This window comes from Bison bison, unplaced genomic scaffold (assembly GCF_000754665.1).
Source record: "Bison bison bison isolate TAMUID 2011002044 unplaced genomic scaffold, Bison_UMD1.0 scf7180017864176, whole genome shotgun sequence".
NCBI lineage: Eukaryota > Metazoa > Chordata > Mammalia > Artiodactyla > Bovidae > Bison > Bison bison.
The window spans coordinates 2,136,902-2,157,727 of NW_011494748.1; the positions used below are offsets into that span (position 1 = coordinate 2,136,902).

The window sequence follows — 20,826 nt, forward strand, 5'->3', positions numbered from 1 at the left end:
ATAAAAGCAAAAGTCAAAAAATGGGACCTAATTAAACTTAAAAGCTTCTGCACAACAAAGGAAACTATTAGCAAGGTAAAAAGGCAGCCTTCAGAATGGGAGAAAATAATAGCAAATGAAGCAACTGACAAACAACTAATCTCAAAAATATACAAGCAACTCCTACAGCTCAACTCCAGAAAAATAAATGACCCAATCAAAAAATGGGCCAAAGAACTAAATAGACAATTCTCCAAAGAAGACATACAGATGGCTAACAAACACATGAAAAGATGTTCAACATCACTCGTTATCAGAGAAATGCAAATCAAAACCACTATGAGATACCATTTCACACCAGTCAGAATGGCTGCAATCCAAAAGTCTACAAGCAATAAATGCTGGAGAGGGTGTGGAGAAAAGGGAACCCTCTTACACTGTTGGTGGGAATGCAAACTAGTACAGCCACTCTGGAGAACAGTGTGGAGATTCCTTAAAAAACTGGAAATAGAACTGCCTTATGACCCAGCAATCCCACTGCTGGGCATACACACTGAGGAAACCAGAAGGGAAAGAGACACGTGTACCCCAATGTTCATCGCAGCACTGTTTATAATAGCCAGGACATGGAAGCAACCTAGATGTCCGTCAGCAGATGAATGGATAAGAAAGCAATGGTACATATACACAATGGAGTATTACTCAGCCATTAAAAAGAATACATTTGAATCAGTTCTAATGAGGTGGATGAAACTGGAACCTATTATACAGAGTGAAGTAAGCCAGAAAGAAAAACACAAATACAGTATACTAATGCATATATATGGAACTTAGAAAGATGGTAACAATAGCCCTGTGTACGAGACAGCAAAAGAGACACTAATGTATAGATCAGTCTTATGGACTCTGTGGGAGAGGGAGAGGGTGGGGATTTTTGGGAGAATGGCATTGAAACATGTATAATATCATGTATGAAACAAGTCGCCAGTCCAGCTTCGATGCATGATACTGGATGCTTGGGGCTGGTGCACTGGGACGACCCAGAGGGAGGGTATGGGGAGGGAGGAGGGAGGAGGATTCAGGGTGGGGAACACAGGTATACCTGTGGCAGATTCATTTCGATATTTGGCAAAACTAATACAATATTGTAAAGTTTAAAAATAAAATAAAATTAAAAACAAAAAAAAAGAAATTTGAGCGCTGAAGAATTGATGCTTTTGAACTGTGGTGTTGGAAAATATTCTTGAGAGTCCCTGGGACTGCAAGGAGATCCAAGTAGTCCATCCTAAAGGAGATCAGTCCTGAATATTCATTGGAAGGACTGATGCTGAAGCTGAAACTCCAACACTTTGGCCACCTGATGCAAAGATCTGACTCATTGGAAAAGACCCTGATGCTGGGAAAGATTGAAGACAGAAGGAGAAAGGGATGACAGAGGATGAGGTTGTTGGATGGCATCACTGACTCAATGGACATGAGTTTGAACAAACTCTTGGAGTTGGTGATGGACAGGGAAGCCTGGTGTGCTGCAGTCCATGGGGTCACAAAGAATCGGACACTAATGAGCAACTGAACTGAACTGATGAGTGAACATTGGTTACTTTTAGTATCTGTGGTAGCTGCTCTCTGCCCCTGCTGTTTTTACTTATGTTGTTAATTAAACATGGAAAATTAAAAAAAAAATTCCTTATATTTCTATTAAATGCACAGTATGGACTTAAATTTTCACAAGATATATATCTATATTTTTTAAAATTTAGGGAAATATCTTTTTTTGATTTTTCATTGTTACTGATACAAAATAAGGTACTGTTTTCTTTTTTATAGCTTGCTGTTATGTAAAATAAAAAGTAAATGATAAACTGCATTACTCTACTCCCTGTACAACACAGACACTGGAATTTTCTGAGGTATCAGCATTTTCATTTCTCCCATTTCTTGCTTACGCCATGGAAATTGAGGTTAACATCACCCTCATCATTGGAATCATTACCCCTATCTCTCTCAGAATGTATGGTTGGATTCCTTGGGTAATATGCATAGTTAATATGACTCAAGTGTGATAGAGTAAATTAAATGTGCTTATTCCCCATGGTATTTATTCATGAATTTTGCTCTTGGTATTAATCATCTCTTGACAGGTATATCATTATGTGTGTAGATCATTATCTTCAGGTCTACATTAGTATTTCTGAAATGTGTTAATGCTTCATGATTTTAAAAGGATTCTTTAAAAGTCAAGCTATCAAAACTACCTGAGTGTGAAACAGAACTAACATAAAATTCTTCAAAATTTTTGGCATTAAATACAAATACTTCCAATAATTTCAATATATTTACTATGCAAAAAAAAAAAAAAAACTCCAAAAGTCCAAGTTGCTACCCAACATGTGACATGTCGTTAGAGTAGAACCCATGTCATTGGGTTTAGGTATAGAAGTAAGAGAGGTAGAATGTGTAGTGATATGAGTGCATTTTCTTTTGTGAAGGAAGGTGAAATATTGTTGATATGGTGAGTGTATTTTCCTTGTTGTGTTGTGATTAGCATGTACAGGGAATATAGGGCAGTAATTATTATATTTGCTCCTACTAAAATAATTGTGATGTTGGATCATGAAAAGGTTGATATTAGTAGAATAAAAATCATTATAGTAGAATAAAAATCATTATAGTAGAATAAAAATCACAAACAAGTAAATAGGTTTAGTAGTGATCAGCCATAGTGAAAACAGCACGTTTTTGTGATTTATTTGCTCATATATTTGTATTGTCCTCAAGACACAAGGAGATATTTTTGTGATGCTTTCCACTCACATTTTTGGAAAATCATATGCCTTATAACATTGGTTTATGTGTCTCTTATACATGAAAGTGCAGTGATCACAAAAAATACTTGTGCACAACTGCTCACAGAAGTTTTATTTAAAATAGCTAAAACTGGACATATCCCAGATGTTCATCAGCATGAAATTGGATAAACAGATTGCTATTAAGAAATTTTTTTAAAAAAAGAATGAACTATTGATATGTACAATGCCATGGATATATCACTAAAATATGCTGATTGATAGAAAGTTTAGATAAAGAAATATAAAATGTATGATTGCATTCACACGAAGTTAAAAAATAGGCCAAACTAGTTCAAGAAATTCAGAGAAATAGTTGTCTTAGAGATGTTGAAGCTGGTGACTAACTAGGAAAGGATAAGAGGGAACTTTCTGAGGTAATGACAATGTTCTCAATCTTTGATCTACAAAGTTAAGACTTTGAATTACCTAGGTAATATATTTGTCAAACTGCATTTAAAAGTACACTTAAGATTTCTGCATTTCATTGTAAGCTACTATTGCCCAAAAGCTCTAAAAATGTTGGAACTTTGTTAATAATATTCATAAATGTGTCCAGAATTAAGTATATTTATGTCTATAAGTTTAAAATGCCTTAAAATATGAGCCATGAGTAGAAGAATAATAGCTAAATAAATATGTGACAAAGCAAATGAAGCATATTTTAACTGTATAATCTAGGTGAGTATGTGGAATTTAACTGTATGATTCTTTTAACTTTTTTCTGTGTTTAAAAATTTGTATTATTTTCTGCAAATGAAAATTAATGAAAAAAAGATGTATTCAATGTAATGACTGATGTAATAAAAATGGCAAGCACACAATGCTAAGATACTGTAGAACAGGGATCAAATAAGGTTAACTGAGAAACCATGGGTGGGAGAATATTACAGTAGGTTTAGACAAGCAAAGAGAAGTGTAAAATGGGAAAAGATACTAAAGCATTCGACAATGTACGTGTGTGGGTGGCAGTGCAACCAATTATAGTGCATCAAATCTGAGGAAGTGAATGATGAAATTTGATAACAATTAAAAGTATCATTCAAGATACTTGTGAATCATTCAAGACATTTGTGATGGACACAAAATAGGAAAAGTTTTCTGGTTAAATTTGGAATGACAGATAATAAAGATATTACACTTGTGAAGAATATTAAGCTCTAACTGGGAGATAGGGCCTAATGAAGGTTTTTATTTTATAATTTTATTTATATCTTTGTATTTTAAAGATCATGCTAAAAAGCTATGACAAATTAATTTTAAAATAATGAACTGAATGAGTAGGATTGGAGAGAAACTTGAGGTAAGGAGATAATTATCTGGTTTATTAACGTTTTGTCAGAAAAAAATGATCCATTTGATAAACACATGCATTTACATGTGTTATATAAACAGAGACATAAGATAATAAAGTTTCAACCAAAGTACTAGAAATGCTGATGTAAATCAGACAATCCCTGATAGCTGATTAACTATAGAGGGCAGAGTGATTCTTTTTTTTTTGAAGAACAAGATTTTTATTTTTTATTTATTTATTTATTTTTACATGTGGCTCATCCATTTATTTTTTAATATAAATTTATTTATTTTAATTGGAGGTTAATTACTTTACAATATTATATTTGTTTTGCCATACATCAACATGAATCCACCACAGGTATGCACATGTTCCCCAACATGAACCCCCCTCCCTCTTCCCTCCCCGTACCATCCCTCTGGGTCATCCCAGTGCACCAGCCCCAAGCATCTAGTATCATGCATCGAACTCTAATGACTAAAGTTTGAAGTCAAATTAGAATGAAATATTGCTAACAGGATATATTTGAGATATTAATAGTATTTTTATAGTAAGAAATATAACTTACTATAGCTCAACCTTGTGTTGAGCTATAGAACTTTTAATAATTATACTATGTATTTTAGCTTAGAAATCATCTCATAAAAATAGGGTTTATACATTTTATGCCTAAAAGTTGCTTTTTTCATATGGCTAATTTGTTCTTTGAGGAAATAATATACACACAAAAGCTGAACTAAAAAAAGACTGTTTTAGAACATGTAATAAGACTTTTATTTTTTAAAAAATGTCCTGAATGTGAGTTTAATAATCTGTATTCAAATATATATATTTTCTGGAAATTTAAGTATATACATTTTATGAGCACTTAAAAGTATTAATTTAATAGTTTTTCATGACTATCCTAAAAATAAATTTGAAAATATATTCTTAATTTTAATACAATGCCTGTTATTTTCAAAGATATGCTATAAAGAAATAAAGCTCATGAGAAATTGATCAAATAGATAATTTAAATTAGAAGAAATTTTTTAAATATTTATAATTGTGCATGCATAAAAGTAATTTACAAAACATGAAAGAGAAATACATACAATAGACCATTTTCTAATTTTTTCAATTAATGATCCTTTCTTTTATGTTTCTTAAAATCAAAAGTTTATTTACCCATCCTGGGATTATTTGTTCATCCTGTACACTAGAGAACTAGTTCCAAACTTCTATAAAATTATAACTAAAAATCACATATTAACAATTAAATATATGTCAGAATTTTATGCTGATATTTGAAAAAGTCACTATGTGTACATCTCATCATGAAGAGGTTTTAGGTCAGATAAAAAATTAGACAAATGTTGTTAACCTCTGTCAAAACCAAAATGTTCTCAAATAAAAATTGTTATACAATGTAAATGAAATTTTTTATATGGTGGTGCTTGGAAGCTGGTATTTAAAGTAATGCTGTTGGAAGGGGCAAGATGGCACAATGAAAAGATCCTAGGTTCCCCTCCTCCCACAAAAACACTAAAATTACAACTACATATACAGCAACTAACTCAGAATGGCAGGAAAACTAGCAGAAACTTTTTTTTTTTCTTTTTCATGACTAAGGATAAAAAGAAACCACATTGAGATGGGCGGAGGGGTACACATACAGTCTGGCCAGGACTCCAGACACTGGAAACCAGGGGTGAAATGGACATCACAGCTTAACTAGTCATCCCTGGAGAGCAAAGGTTTTAAACCTTACATGAATCTTCTGAGGGCTGGGAACTTGCACTGGGAAGATAAGCTGCCACAATGTCTGACTTTGAAAATAAGCAAGTTTATGTCCAAGATAGCCAGATGGCTATTGGAAACCAAAAATTTGCTCTTAAAAGAACATGAAAAACTCATTTGCTCTGAAACCCAATGCAGAAAAAAAGTACCAGCTTCATAATGAAGAAATCCATTGAATACTTTTAAGATGATTTAAGGTGTGTATCTGAGAGACTGGGATTTGTTGGAACTTTCTCTGGATATGGATGAGTGGTAAGTGTCAGTAGTCTTTGTTTTTGTTTTTTTCTTATCCTCCTCTACTTAGTTGCTTAGTGCCATTTATGACTCTTGCCATGTAACTTACTAGCACAACAACCCACCGAGGTAAGTTCACCTGTGGACATGATGAAGACTGTGCCCCTCCAAAGTAGCTACCTACCTATTAACAGCCACCTTCAATTGGCAGTAGACACTATCCAAAGTAGCTCCTTGGACCACCAGTCCAGGCAGGTACACTTCACTGGCAGTAGAGCCAGACCTGGCAGATGCCCTTGACCAGCACCGGTGTTTCCTTAAAGGGGTGCTCACACCAGGAGTCAGTCACATACAACAGAGCATATGCAACACTTGTGGCCAGGCCTTTCAGCTATGAGTGGGGGCCAGTCCTACACACTAGCTGTACCTAGAGAAATCACAGCCCAGACACAATAGGAGGGCACATGCACCCCACATATGGGAAAATCGTGTAGCACTTGGCTCTGGCACTGAGGCAGTACAGTGCTACTGGGTGCAATAGGACGTCTTTTACTCAAAGCCGCTATTTCAAGACCAGAAGATAGAGCTGATCCACCTAATACATAGAAATGAACGCCAAGAGTTAGACAAAATGAGACAAAGGAATATGTTGCAAATGAAAAAAAAAAAAACAGAAAACCTCAGGGAGGGGGGAAGCTAAATAGAATGGAGATAAGCAATATTCTAGAAAAAATGTTATTGTTTAAATTAATGGTCATAAAAATGCTCACAGAGCTTAGGAAAAGATGAATGAACACAGTGAAAACTTCACCAAATTGATAAAAACATAAAAAAAAAAACAATTAGAACTGAAGAATATATTAACTGAATAAAAAATACACAGAGAAAATCAACAGCAGATTAAATGATACAGAAGAATGGATCAATAATCTGGAAGACAGGCTAGAGGAAAAGAAAAAAGAAACCAAAAGATGAGGCTAGCTTAAGGGACTTCTGAGACAACACCAGGCATACTAACATTAGCATTATAGGCTTCTTAGAAGGATACAAAAAATGGGACAAAAAAATACTATCAGAATGAATAATGGTGAAAGCAACCCTGAACTGGTAAAGGAAACAGATATCTACATCCAGAAAGCACAGAGAGTCCCAGAGATGAACCTATACTAAAACAAAATTATATAGTCATCTCAATAGATGCATAAAAAGCTTCTGACCAAGTAAACATTCATCTAAGATATAAAAACTCTCAACAAAATAGGAGTGGAGGGAATGTAACTGAACATGATAAAAGTTATATATGACAATATCATAGAAACACCATACTAAATGATGAAAAACTGAAAGTATTTCCTCTAATAACAGGAAGAAGATAAGGATGCCCACTCTTGCCACTTCTATTAAACATATTATTGAAAGTCCTAGCCATGCCAGTCACACAAGAAAAAAAAAAAATAAAAGGTATTAAAATTGAAAGGAAGCAAAACTGTCGCTGTTTACAGATGACATGATACTATAATTAGAAAACCCTAAAGACTCCACTGAAAATATTAGAACTTATGAATTCACTAAAGTAGCAGGATATAAAATTAATGTACAGAAATATGTAGTGTTTCTATGCACTAATAAGTTTGTATCAGAGAGATAAATAAAGAAAACAACTCCATTTACAATTGAATCAAAAAGAATAAAATACCTAGAAAAAAGTTTAACCAAAAAAGTAAAAGATCTGTACTCTGGAAACTGTAAGACACTTATGAAATTTAAAAAAAAATACAAAAAATGTAAAGATATACTGTGCTCATGAACTGGAATAATTAATATTGTTAAAATGTCCTTACTACCCAAAGCAATCTATGGACTCTGTGACATCTCCACCAAAATATCAACAGCATTTTTCACAGAACTAGAATAATTAAACCTAAAATTTCAAGTAATCAAAATAATCCTGAGAAAGAAGAACAAGACTGGAGTATTATGGGCCCTGATTTCAAATTATACTACAAAGTTACAGCCATGAAAACAACATGGCACTGGCATATAAACAGAAACATAGATCAATGGAACAGAGTAGAAAGTCCAGAAATAAGCTTACACATATATGATCAGTTAATCTATAGCAAAGTAAGCAAGAATATAACTTGTGGAAAAGACAACCTCTTCAATAAATGGGGAAACTGGACAGCTATATGCAAAAGAATCAAACTGGGTGACTTTCTTACACCATATACAAAAACAAATTCAAAATGGATTACAGACTTAACCTATATGTGAAACCTGAAACCGTAAAATCCTAGAACAAAACATGGGCAGTATGTTTTCAGACATCAGTGTTAGCAAGATTATATCTATATCTATCTATCCATCTATCTATATAGATGTATATGTCTATATATATATGTGTGTGTGTGAAGTAAAGTGAAGTGAAAGTCACTCAGTCATATCAAACTCTTTGTGACCTCATGGACTATAGAGTCCATGGAATTCTCCATACCAGAATACTGGATTTGGGCAGCCTTTTCCTTCTCCAGGGGATCTTCCCAACCCAGGGATTGAACCCAGGTCTCCTGAATTGCAGACAGATTCTTTACCAGCTGAGCCACAAGGGAAGCCCATATATACATATACATATATATATATGTATATGTATATATACATATATATCCTCAGACAAAGGAAACTGAAATGAAAATAAACAAAAGGGATTACATCAAAGTGAAAATATTTTGCAAGCTTTTGCACAGGGAAGAAAACTATCAAGAAAGCGAACAAGTAACCTATTGAATGAGAGGTGATATTTGCAAATGATATATTCAGTAAAGGGGCTTACCAGGTAGCTCAGTGGTAAAGAATCTACCTGCAATTCAAGAGACGCAGGTTTGATCCCTGGGTTGGGAAGATCCCCTGGAGAAGGTAATGGCAACCCACTCCAGTATTCTTGTCTGGGAAATCCAATGGACAAAAGAGCCTAGCAGTTACAATCCATGGAGACACAAAGAGTCAGATACAACTTAGAGACTAAACAATAATATATTTAACAAGGAGTTAAAATCCAAACTATAGGAACAAAACATAAAGCTCAGTATCAAAACATATATCTTATTAAATAATATGCAGAGGACTTAAATAAATATGTTTCCAAGTAAAATATATTAATGGCCAGGAGACACATGAGACAATGTTCAACATCATCAGGGAAATGCAAATAAGAATCAGTGTGCTATCATCTTACACCTGTCAGAATGGCTGTCATTTAAAAGACAACAAATAGCACATATTAGTGAGGGTATAGAGGAAAAAGAATCTTTGCACAATATTCTGGGGAATGTAAACTGTTGCTGCTGCTGCTAAGTCACTTCAGTGGTGTCCGACTCTATGCGACCCCATGGACGGCAGCCCACCAGGCTCCCCCGTCCCTAGGATTCTCAAGGCAAAACTCCACACTGGAGTGGGTTGCCATTTCCTTCTCCAGTAAACTGGTGCAGCTACAATGAAAAACACTATGAAGTTTCCTTTAAAAATTAAAAGTAGAACTTCCTTATTATCTGACAGTTTCACTTCTTGGTATTTACCTGAAGAAAACAAAAACACTAAGTCAAAAAGATATATGCATTCCTCCGTTCATTGTAACATTATATATAATAGCCAAAATATGGAAACAACTGAAGTGTCAATAGATAGAGGAATGAATACAAAAATGTGGTATACATATACAACGAAATAATACTTAGTCATGGTAAATGAAATAATGCCATTTCAAAAACATTGATGGATCTAGACGACAATGTGCTAAGTGAAATAAATCATACAGAGAAAGGCATCAGTCAGTCAGTTCAGTCGCTTAGTCGTGTCCGACTCTGCGACCCCATGAATCACAGCACTCCAGGCCTCCCTGTCCATTACCAACTGCCGTTCACTCAGACTCACGTCTGTATCGAGTCAGGGATGCAATCCAGCCATCTCATCCTCTGTCGTCCCCTTCTCCTCCTGCCCCCAATCCCTCCCAGCATCAGAGTCTTTTCCAATGAGTCAACTCTTCGCATGAGGTGGCCAAAGTACTGGAGTTTCAGCTTTAGCATCATTCCTTCCAAAGAACACCCAGGGCTGATCTCATTCAGAATGGACTGGTTGGATCTCCTTGCAGTCCAAGGGACTCTCAAGAGTCTTCTCCAACACCACAGTTCACAAGCATCAATTCTTTGGCACTCAGCTTTCTTCACAGTCCAACTCCCACATTCATACCTGACCACTGGAAAAACCATAGCCTTGACTAGACAGACCTTTGTTGGCAAAGTAATGTCTCTGCTTTTCAATATGCTATCTAGGTTGGTCATAACTTTCCTTCCAAGAAGTAAGCATCTTTTAATTTCATGGCTGCAGTCACCATCTGCAGTGATTTTGGAGCCCCAGAATAAAGTCTGACACTGTTTCCACTGTTTCCCTGATTTCACTTGAATTCTTAATCCAAAGAAAAATCGAATGAACATATAAAACAGAAACAGACTCATACAGATAGAAAACAGCTGGTTGCTGGAAGGGAAGGCAGTGGAAGGTTGGGCAAAATATGTGAGGAGGCTTAACTGGAGTAAATTTCCTGTGATAAGTGTCACAGGGATATACTATAGTACATAAGGAACTTAGAGAGTAATACTATAATATTATTGGATGGTTATAAATGGTTACTAGAGTTACTGTTGTCATCATTTCACAATGTGTTTAATGTATTACAAAATCACTATGCTGTAACCTGAAACTAACATAATATGCCATTTTAACATAATATCAACTACACTTAAATATATATATGTCACTGATGAAATAATTTTATCATTGTCAAACAATCAGTTACAGAGTAAAAATAACATAGATTTCACAATAATTGTTGAATCTTTTATCACAATAATTGAAGGATCTTTTGGGGAAAATTATTCTGGTAATGGCAAGTTTTATTTATAGTTTTCCTTTAATAATTCCCCAAAGATTATAAATAAAGGATAATTTCATAGTTATACAAAGTTTACATAGACAAATAGTATATATATGCATATACATATGAGTTTTAATTTGGGGTATTTACTAATATTAGTTAAATAGGTTGTAATTTAAGTATGGCAGACATTTACTGAAAGCCTGCTCTAAGTAACGGTTCTTTCTGATGTTAGAAATGTAAGGTTCATCCCAGTGCATGTGTACACCTGTGGCAGATTCATGCTGATGTACGGCAAAAACCAATACAATATTGTAAAGTAATTAGCCTCTAAATTAAATAAATAAATTTAAAAAAAAAGAAATGTAAGGTTCCTGTTTCCAAGTTGCTTATAATTTTGAAAAGGAAATTAATCTATTATATTAGAATGCATATACCCTTGAATTTATACTTATAGTTCTGAATTTTTGCTAACAATGCCTCAGATCAAAGGTATGTATCAATTTCTGTTTAAGCTCAGACATGAATTTGAGTTGCATTTGCTATAGGAAGAATACGGATTCAAATGGTTGAGTCATAATCTACATTGTAATGAGAACTGTTCTAATTTATTACCTGGTATAATTTAATACTTTGAGGTAGAATTATTATCTTCATTTTAGAGATGTGGAAGTTACATGTGAATATGTATTATCCTGAATACTCAGAAGCTATCTAACTTTGTTATCTAATAATGTTAACTTTGTAAACATGTAAAAAGTGGGAAAATGTCATGTTTGGTAATAGCTTAATTCTAAACAAAATCCTTATTCTCCAAAAAGTACAAGGCATAAAACAAGTAAAACAATCTATGGAGAAAAAAAAATCAACGTACGAAAGAACATAGAACATGGAACTCTGCTAAATGGTATGTGCCAGCCTAGATGGGAGGGTGGTTTGGGGGAGAAAGGATACACGTATATGTATATAAGCAAAGTCCCTTTGCTGTTTACCTGAAACTACCACAACATTGTTAATTGGCTATGCCCCAATGCAAAATAAAAAATTAAAAGTTTGCAAAAAAAAAAAGATGCAAAAGAAAAAGAAAGACTCTGTTGGAGAATAGAAAAGATGCCATTGTGCCCTCTAATTAAAATACCAGTAAATCTGGGCAAATTGCAACCCAGCGTTTGCTTTACTGGACTTAAATGCTGGGAAAAACACTCCAAGAAAATCTGGAGTTGAATAGTTGAAGAACATTGAGGTGAAACCTGGCACAGACATTGCTGAGTACAAACTCCTGCATTTCTTTAGAGCAGATGTCTATACCTATGTAGGATCTAAAGCATTTGCTTTGGGCCTAACATGAGGAGGGGGGATGAATGATCCAGAGATTTTGCATCAAGCCTAGGTCCATCTAGTCAAAGCTATGATTTTTCCACTTGTCACATATGGATGTGAGAGCTGGATAGCTAGATAAAGAGTGTGAATAAAGAAAGCTGAGCGCTGAAGAACTGGTGCTTTTGCACTGTGGTGTTGGAGAAGACTCTTGAGAGTTCCCTGGACTGCAAGAAGATCAAACCAGTTAATCCTAAAGGAAATCAGTCCTGAATATTCATTGAAAGGACTGAAGCTGAAGCTCCAATACTGTGGCCATCTGATGTGAAGAACTGACTCATTGGAAAAGACTCTGATGCTGGGAAAGATTGAAGGCAGGAAGAAAGGGGACGACAGAGGATGAGATGGTTGGATGGCATCACCGACTCGATGGACATGAGTTTGAGCAAACTCCAGGAGTTGGTGATGGCAGGGAAACCTGGCGTGCTGCAGTCCATGGGGTTGCAAAGAGTTTGACATGACTGAGGGAATGAATTGAACTGAATTGATGAGACTGTATGTCACAGGTAGTCAGAGTTCTTGGTTGAAGCTGACTCATGCATGCCGGAGGGATGTGTGAAAGGATTTTAATCTAAAATGGAACCAGAAAATATGAAATGGATTTTCTCAATGCATGCACTCTCAGGAAGATGACACAAGAACTCGGAGACTCATTTCTCAAAAATGCCTGATTTAAAAGCCAAATTTTACCAGTGACCATCTTCCAAGAATCTCTTACTATCCTCAAGACCATAAACTACTTTCCTGGACTCTGGCTGGAGCCTGTCCTCTTTGCACTCCTTGCCCATAAATACAGCCCACTCCAAACCCTGAATGGGCTAGCCTGTAGTTTACTAGAGATTGCTTTTCCCAAATTGCAACAACTGTACTATTCTAGTGTAAACCCAATTTCTGGCAATTTCTCAGATTATATCTGTATTTAGGTTGATACATCTCCAATTATGACCCTGAATACGCCACAGAGTAATGAAATGAACTATAACTTCAAAATAATCTTACCTAATCTTACCCAAGGTATAACATTAACATAAATGCCAGAAATAACAATCAACTCTCAAACTTTTAGATGTTACAGTTACTAGCTACATAATATAAAATAAACCTATGAACTATTTAAAGTAATAATAGATGAAATTTTTTTAAAAAACAAATAAGATGAGAACATCAACATTATCATATATATCTCAAAAAAATTCAAAGAGAAGTTCCAGAAATGCACCATGTTGAAATCATCAAGCTAAATCCACAAGGGCCTCTGCTGCTAACTATGATGGTTTAGTTTGTGTCAGATGAACTATCTCTGCAAGAGTAACTATAAGGCAACAGTCTTCAAACAAAAATTTTAGCTGTTTAAAGACATTAGAGACTAAAAAAGATTGTTAACACTTAGGAGGACAAATTCAAAATAGAAAGGATGTGAACTGAATTGAGTCTAACATTCTTTGCCATTTCCCCTTCTCTGCTGCTGTTGCTTAGTTGCTTCAGTCATGTCTGACTCTGTGCAACCCTATGGACTGCTGCATGCCAGGCTCCTCTGTCCCTGGGATTCTCTAGTCAAGAGTAGTACTAGAGTTAGTTTCCATGAGCTTCCCCAGGGCATAAACAGTGGTCTCCTTCATTCCAGACAGATTATTTATCACTGAGCCACCTCTGAAGGACTGATTCACAAGCAGTGCTATTGAATCAAGAACCCTTGAATTACTGGCTGGGCCCGGCTTCTTGACAGCTTTGGGGGCTGTTGTTCTAGTTGTTTAGTTGCTAAGTTGTGTCTGACTTTTTGTGACTGCATGGACTATAGCCTACCAGGGTCCTCTGTCCATGGCATTTCCCAGGCAAGAATACTGGAGTGAGTTGCCATTTCCTTCTCCAAAAGATCTTCCCTACCCAGGGATTGAACCCCCATCTCCTGAATTGGCAGTTGAATTCTTCACCACTGAGCCACGAGCAGAGCCCTCATGGGCCTGGGGAGACACTAACTGTAGTCCAGCACATCCAAAGTAGTCAGGATTTAGACTCAGAGAAAAGAATGAAAAACCATCATTGCTTGTGTTCTGGGCCTTTGCTGATTTGTAAGATACATAAAAGAGAAGGCAATGGCACCCCACTCAAGCACTCTTGCCTGGAAAATCCCATGGACAGAGGAGCCTGGTAGGCTGAAGTCCATGGGGTCGCGAAGAGTTGGACATGACTGAGCGACTTCACTTTCACTTTTCACTTTCATGCACTGGAGTAGGAAATGGCAACCAACTTCAGTGTTCTTGCCTGGAGAGTCCCAGGGACTGGGGAGCCTGGTGGGCTGCCTTCTATGGGGTCGCACAGAGTCGGACACAACTGAAGCAACTTAGCAGCAGCAGCAAGATAAACAAAGAAAGACAGAAATTCAGGCAGAAAATGGAAGCTAAGATGCTAAAAATTAGATAGAACTGGTTCTTCTGAGGTGAAAATAAAATGGCACACAGGACTGGCCAAAGAATAATGACCTTTCTATAAATAGTGAAGGCAAATCAGGAGTAGGGCAGCACTCACAGATACTACATCTTAGTCTCAAATCACTCAAAGCTTGTTTGGAAGGTGGTATTTTCATGTTACCTAAGTGTCTGTCAAAAAGAAAATAAATTATTTCTGAAAGAATATAAGGCTTTCCATAATCTGTTTTTGTTCTCTTACATGGTATTCATCATTTGCTCAGAAATTGTTAGGTATGCTATGCTACCTACTAAATGTTTACAGCAAACTTGTAAGATATTTGTTATTCCTTATAAAATGCACAAAATGAGTAAAGCACCTCATAAGTTATTTCTATTGAATTTTATACCATATACTGTAGGCAATTAGTTCAAGAAATTAAAATAAAAATATGTAATAATTGAAAAAATAGGAAACTAATGTCAGTCTTCATTATTACATTTGATGAATAAATACATGAAGAATTCAAAATACAAAAAGAAAAATTCAGTCTCATTATTATTATTGGATGGCATCACTGACTCAGTGGACATGAGTTTGAGCAAGCTCAGGAGGTTGGTAGTGGACAGGGAAGCCTGGCATGCTGCAGTCCATGGAGTCTCAAAGAGTCAAACATGGCTGAATAACTGAACTGAAATATGCTCTAAATTAGGATTCCTGGTGGCTCAGACAGTAAAGAATCTGACTACAATGCTGGATCAATCCCCAGGTCAAGAAGATCCTCTGGAGAATTGAATGGCTACGCACTCCAGTATTCTTGCCTAGAGAATTCCAGACAGAGTCCATGGCGTCGCAAAGAGTGGAACACGAATGAGTGACTAACATTTTCACTTTCACATACTCTAAATTATATTTTTAAAGATATATTTTTCAGTATATTCCAGTTACGGCAGCGAATCAATCATACTTTCTAAGACATACTGCTAACTTCATTTATGTCTTGATTCTTTTCTCTCGAATCATGTGATTCCCAATTTTTGAATGCTGTTTGTATTGGTGCAAAAGGCATTTGGAAGTGAAAGTGAAAGTCATTCAGTCCTGTCCAACTCTTTGTGACCCCATGGACTGAGACCCTATGTCCATCATCAACTTCTGGAGCTTGCTCTGGAGCTTGCTCCTAAAATTCTCCAGGCTAGAATACTGGAGTGGGTAGCCTTTCCATTCTCCAGGGGATCTTCCCAACCCAGGGATGGAACCCAGGTTTCCTGCATTGCAGGTGGATTCTTTATCAGCTGAGCCACAAGGGAAGCCCAATACATAATGGTATTCATATAAATGCCATTATATGAATATCTTGTTGTCCTATGTTCACTTGTGTCTCACATCACTATTAAGTCATAGAATCCCTATAGTCTATGCCACCAAAGTTCCTAGATGGTTTGACCTTAGTCTATAATGCGATGAGGAAAGTGAGTGCAGTTTGGTACAGAGTTCTCTGATGTCCTCTTTGGCACTAATCAAACATGTTGGAATGCCTTGTATTTAGCCTCTTTACATTTAATCACTGTAGTTGCTACAGAAACACAATATAGCATTGAGAAAGGGTAAATTAAACTGAGATTTTAAGTTATACTCCTGGATTTAAATAGTCATCTGATTGCAAAGACTACTCCACTTGGAATATCACTTGCTTTCATGATGTCTAGATTTCAAATCAGACTCTATCTTGCTAAGCCTTTCCCTGAAGTGGACTGTGTCTTTCCTCCACTACCATGCTGGCTTTACTTCTCCCCTGGCTATATTTCAGCCAGAAAGGATTCTCTCTGGTTTTGAAGATGTCATGCTTCTTTAGCTATAAGTCTTCACATCTGATGTATCTCTAGTCTGGAATTTGCTGCCACACCTACTCTACCATTCTAATAATGTGCTAAGCTAGTGTCTAATTATCCTTTAGATTTCAGCTGAGAACAACAACAATGAACACTTTCTCTGTACTTCTCCACTTTCCTAGACTAGACTAGGTTAGCACCCAAACATTATAGATATTGTACTCACAAACTCATTCTTCTCAAGCTCATTTTATTCACAAATATTTTGTTTACTGTTCACTTTCCCAGATTAACTTGGCAGCTCTGTGAGGTAGGGGTGCATGTGTGCGTGCTCAGTTGCTTGTTGTGTCTGACTCTGTGAGACCCCATGGACTATAAACCCACCAGGTTCCTCTAGTCAAGGGATTCTCCAGGCAAGAATACTGGACCAGGTTGCCATTTCCTCCTCCAAGGGACCTTCCCAACCCAAGGATGGAACCTGCCTTTCTTGTGTCTCCTGCATTGGTAGGTGGGTTCTTTACCAGTAACGCCAGATGAGAAGCCCATGAGATAGGAGTAACAATTCATAATGTTCAACATGGTACAAAAGTTCTTAACACAGATCCTGGAACAAAATAGATGTGCAGGAAAATGCATCATTGTAGGATCCATGTACTTCCATGTGAATATAAGAAGAAAGGAAGGGAAAGGAGAGAAAAATGCTCTGAAGTTTTGCAATGTCTACAGAAAATCTACAGGGGTCGTACTCATAGCTTATCAATGCTATGGAATATCACCTGAATCCCAGTAATTATGGAACTGAAGAGGAACTCAACAAAATGTTTATATAGCCTTATAAGGCACAATATAAATGTGTAAAAAATTCCAAAAAACACGCTAAGTATTCTATATCATTGTATTCTAACATATTGTGTCATTATCATTGTATTGCTTTATTTTTCAAATTAGTCATGCAAAATAAATTCTAATTTTTTGCTATGTTTTTTTGTTTTGATTTATCTGCCTCTTTTTACATTTTAATTTCCTTTTCCTCATTATCTTTCAAGAAAAGAAATAACAATTTTAAGATAAAATCCTAATGGTCATTTAGAGATAACACAAGTTAATAAGGTGTAGAAAACACTTTTTAAGTAGTAAAGGCATGATGCAAATACAACGATTACCTTGAAAATGTCCTAGATGTTTAAATCTCTTGAAACATTGGCTTCTCTAATTTTCTGCTACAGCAGGAAAACTAGGTTCTCTGAGGTTTGGTATTAAATGTTGGATTTTTATCTAAGTTTGGGATATATTTAACATCCAATTCCTAGAGGGTTGTGGGTATGGTAAGAATTCCTAAAGGTTCCATCAAAATTTTTTTTTTCCTGTTTTATCTCTGACTTAATCAGGAATGTTTTTTTAAACCTTTTGTTTTGTCACACTCTTTTAATCCTTTGGACCAGTGATCCCCAACCTTTTTGGCACCAGGGACTGGTTTGTGGACCAGGATTGGGGGGATGGTATGGGGATGATGGGAAACAGCTTAACTCAGTGCACTCCCTGTACTCATACTACTTTATGCTATGGCAATTGTATTTAAAGTCACTAAATTTTTAAATTTAAATTAGCCATGTCTTTTGGCTAATTAACAGGATAATGATTTTTATATTAATGTTAATTTTTATATTGATGATAATCGTTTACTGTTTAATCCTAGCCACAGGCTTGCCTGATTCAATCACTGTTCTTTTTGTTTTTATTTTTAAATGGTATGTGCAGAGGTACAAATGGAACTGATCTTTTATGGGCATTCTTTCTGTAGAATGCAGTGTTCTAAAGCAAATATCATAAATTTGAACTTAAATTTTTATATACGTGTACAAAATCACTGCCCATTTATCAAATCTGAGACTTACTATAAAGTGTACCTGCTTTTGTTTTAAGAAATAGAAAAAATATTTCATGTGGAAAAAAAAAAGAAAATTAAACTTAAAAATGATGCCTGCCAAGTCAGTATAATTGATAATTGTCAGTCATTGATAATTGTCAGTCATTGATAATTGTCATTGATAATTGTCAGTCATTGATAATTGTCAGTCATTGATAACAAGTCAGTCATTGATAATTGTCTATTTTTTCCGGCTTCTGTGCATGTGTCTGTGGTGTCACCAGTCATGTCTGACTTTTTGCAACACTATGAATGGTAGTCCACCAAGCTCCTCTGGCCCGGGATTCTTCAGGCAGAATATTGGAGTGAGTTACCGTGCTCTCCTTCAGGGGATCTTCCTAACCCAGAAATGGAAACCAATTCTCTTATGTCTCCTGCGTTGGCAGGCAGGTTCTTAACCACCTTGCTACCTGGGAAGCCCTCTGTTCTGTAAGAGGTTCTAAATTCTTCAAAAGCAGAGACTCTCTATTACATAAATGTTACTCTCAGCAAGCATAGGGCTGACACATTGCATTTAGAAATAGAAATACATTTTACTTTACTTAGACTAGAATATAAATATACTTACTTAGAATAGAAATACATTTTTCAAGATATCCAACAAATCATTTGGTCTGTGTTTTGTAAGTAAGTGCTTTCGATTTTTTTAAATTTTATATGAAATCTTGTACATAATGCAAAGAGATAAAAGATTTAAAGATGAAAAAGAAAAAGAAGCAGTAACTACAGATTGAAAAAAAAGGAAAAATGAGACATCAAAATATTTTCCTAAATCTAAAATTTTAATGAATAAAGCTAAGTTTCTGTGAAGTTTGTTGTTATTACACAAATTACAATAGTAAATTCATGTTATGGTATGATACCAGGTGACTATTATTAAAGATCTGGCACTAAATACCTTTATTGTTATCCATTCCTCCCACAGCATAGAGAGTTCCGACTGTAGATTTTCTAGGTTTAGTTCTTGGACTTTGCATTAAAGTTCTTCTTTCTGGCAACAGATGGTACTTCATTGCTTCTAGAATCAGCTTTTGACATTCCAGATCATTCTTAAATAATGCATGGTTTTCTAGGTCTGCCAATATCTGTGAATAATACACATATATGTTAATAATGGTTTTTATAGTATGAGCATATCTAATTAGAAAATTAGAAGCTTAGTAGATTTGATATTGCCCTTCTACTGACAGGGATGAAAAATATAATAAGAATTGATTACATTGAGAAATAAATATGAGTTAAATGCATGGCTAAGAAAAACAGAAAATATATTATTTTTGATTCCATATTATTTGTTATTATTTTGCCATTCAGAGTACAAAGAAACTTCTAAGTATCAATTTTCAGTTTCGTTTCCTTTTTATAAAATCTGTTCATAAATCAAATATAGTTGCCTTTTTGGCCATAAACATTTCTGGTAAAGTAGATTAAAAAGAAAATTCTTCAACAAATTAAGCCCTAACAAACCTATCATAAATAGTCACATACTTTAATGTATTCCAAGCTACTTTAAAGCTTTTAAAGTTTTAAAAGATATAATAATTTAATATGTTCAAGCATAGTTTTAATCCCTTTCAAATTAAAACAATTCAATAAAAATAGAAAATTATACTCATAACACCTTTTTAATTATGCAAACCATTGAAAAACTTTACTTCAGGCAAAGTAATAATTTCCAATAGTGAAACTAAAATAAATAAATAAAAATTACCAAAAATTCAGCACCTGAGGGAGACCAGAATTTTATGTTATATTATTCCTTTTTTTTTTAAACTATAAAATGTTACCATCTCCACAAATTCTTTTTCTGTACATTTTTTTGACTATATCCAAAATACCTTTTACTTTCCTCTTTCTCTGCCCTTCTTTGCATTTTCTTTTTCCTTGACTCTTTCAGTATCGTATTCTCTTTTTTTGTTCATGAAACCTATTTTATTTCAAGAGAGTTAAACATGTAGCATGGATTTAGAAAATTTATAAGTAGAAACATTAACATTGACTCACTGACCTTTTATTCTCATTGGTAAGACACTGTACCACATTGGTACATAAATGTTTACTGAGTGATTAAGTTAATAAATGATGACAACATATAATTTAGAAAGTGATTTGAACCATAATCAAATAAATTTAACTACTGCAATATATAAATTACTGTTGGAAGTATAAGAGAGAACACAAAAACATATCAGTTACTTGATTATTCTCCAATTTAAAAAAAGGTG

General features: G+C 35.1%; 1 protein-coding gene across 2 annotated transcripts in view; it reads right to left on the reverse strand.

The window, feature by feature from the left end:
- Positions 1-20,826, reverse strand: part of KLHL1 (kelch-like family member 1) — a 541,448-nt gene that overhangs the window by 134,754 nt on the left and 385,868 nt on the right. For both annotated transcript variants that reach the window (XM_010842287.1, XM_010842286.1), the window contains one exon: positions 19,500-19,686. In XM_010842287.1, coding sequence (XP_010840589.1) covers positions 19,500-19,686 — 187 coding nt within the window. The remainder of the gene's footprint in view (positions 1-19,499; positions 19,687-20,826) is intronic.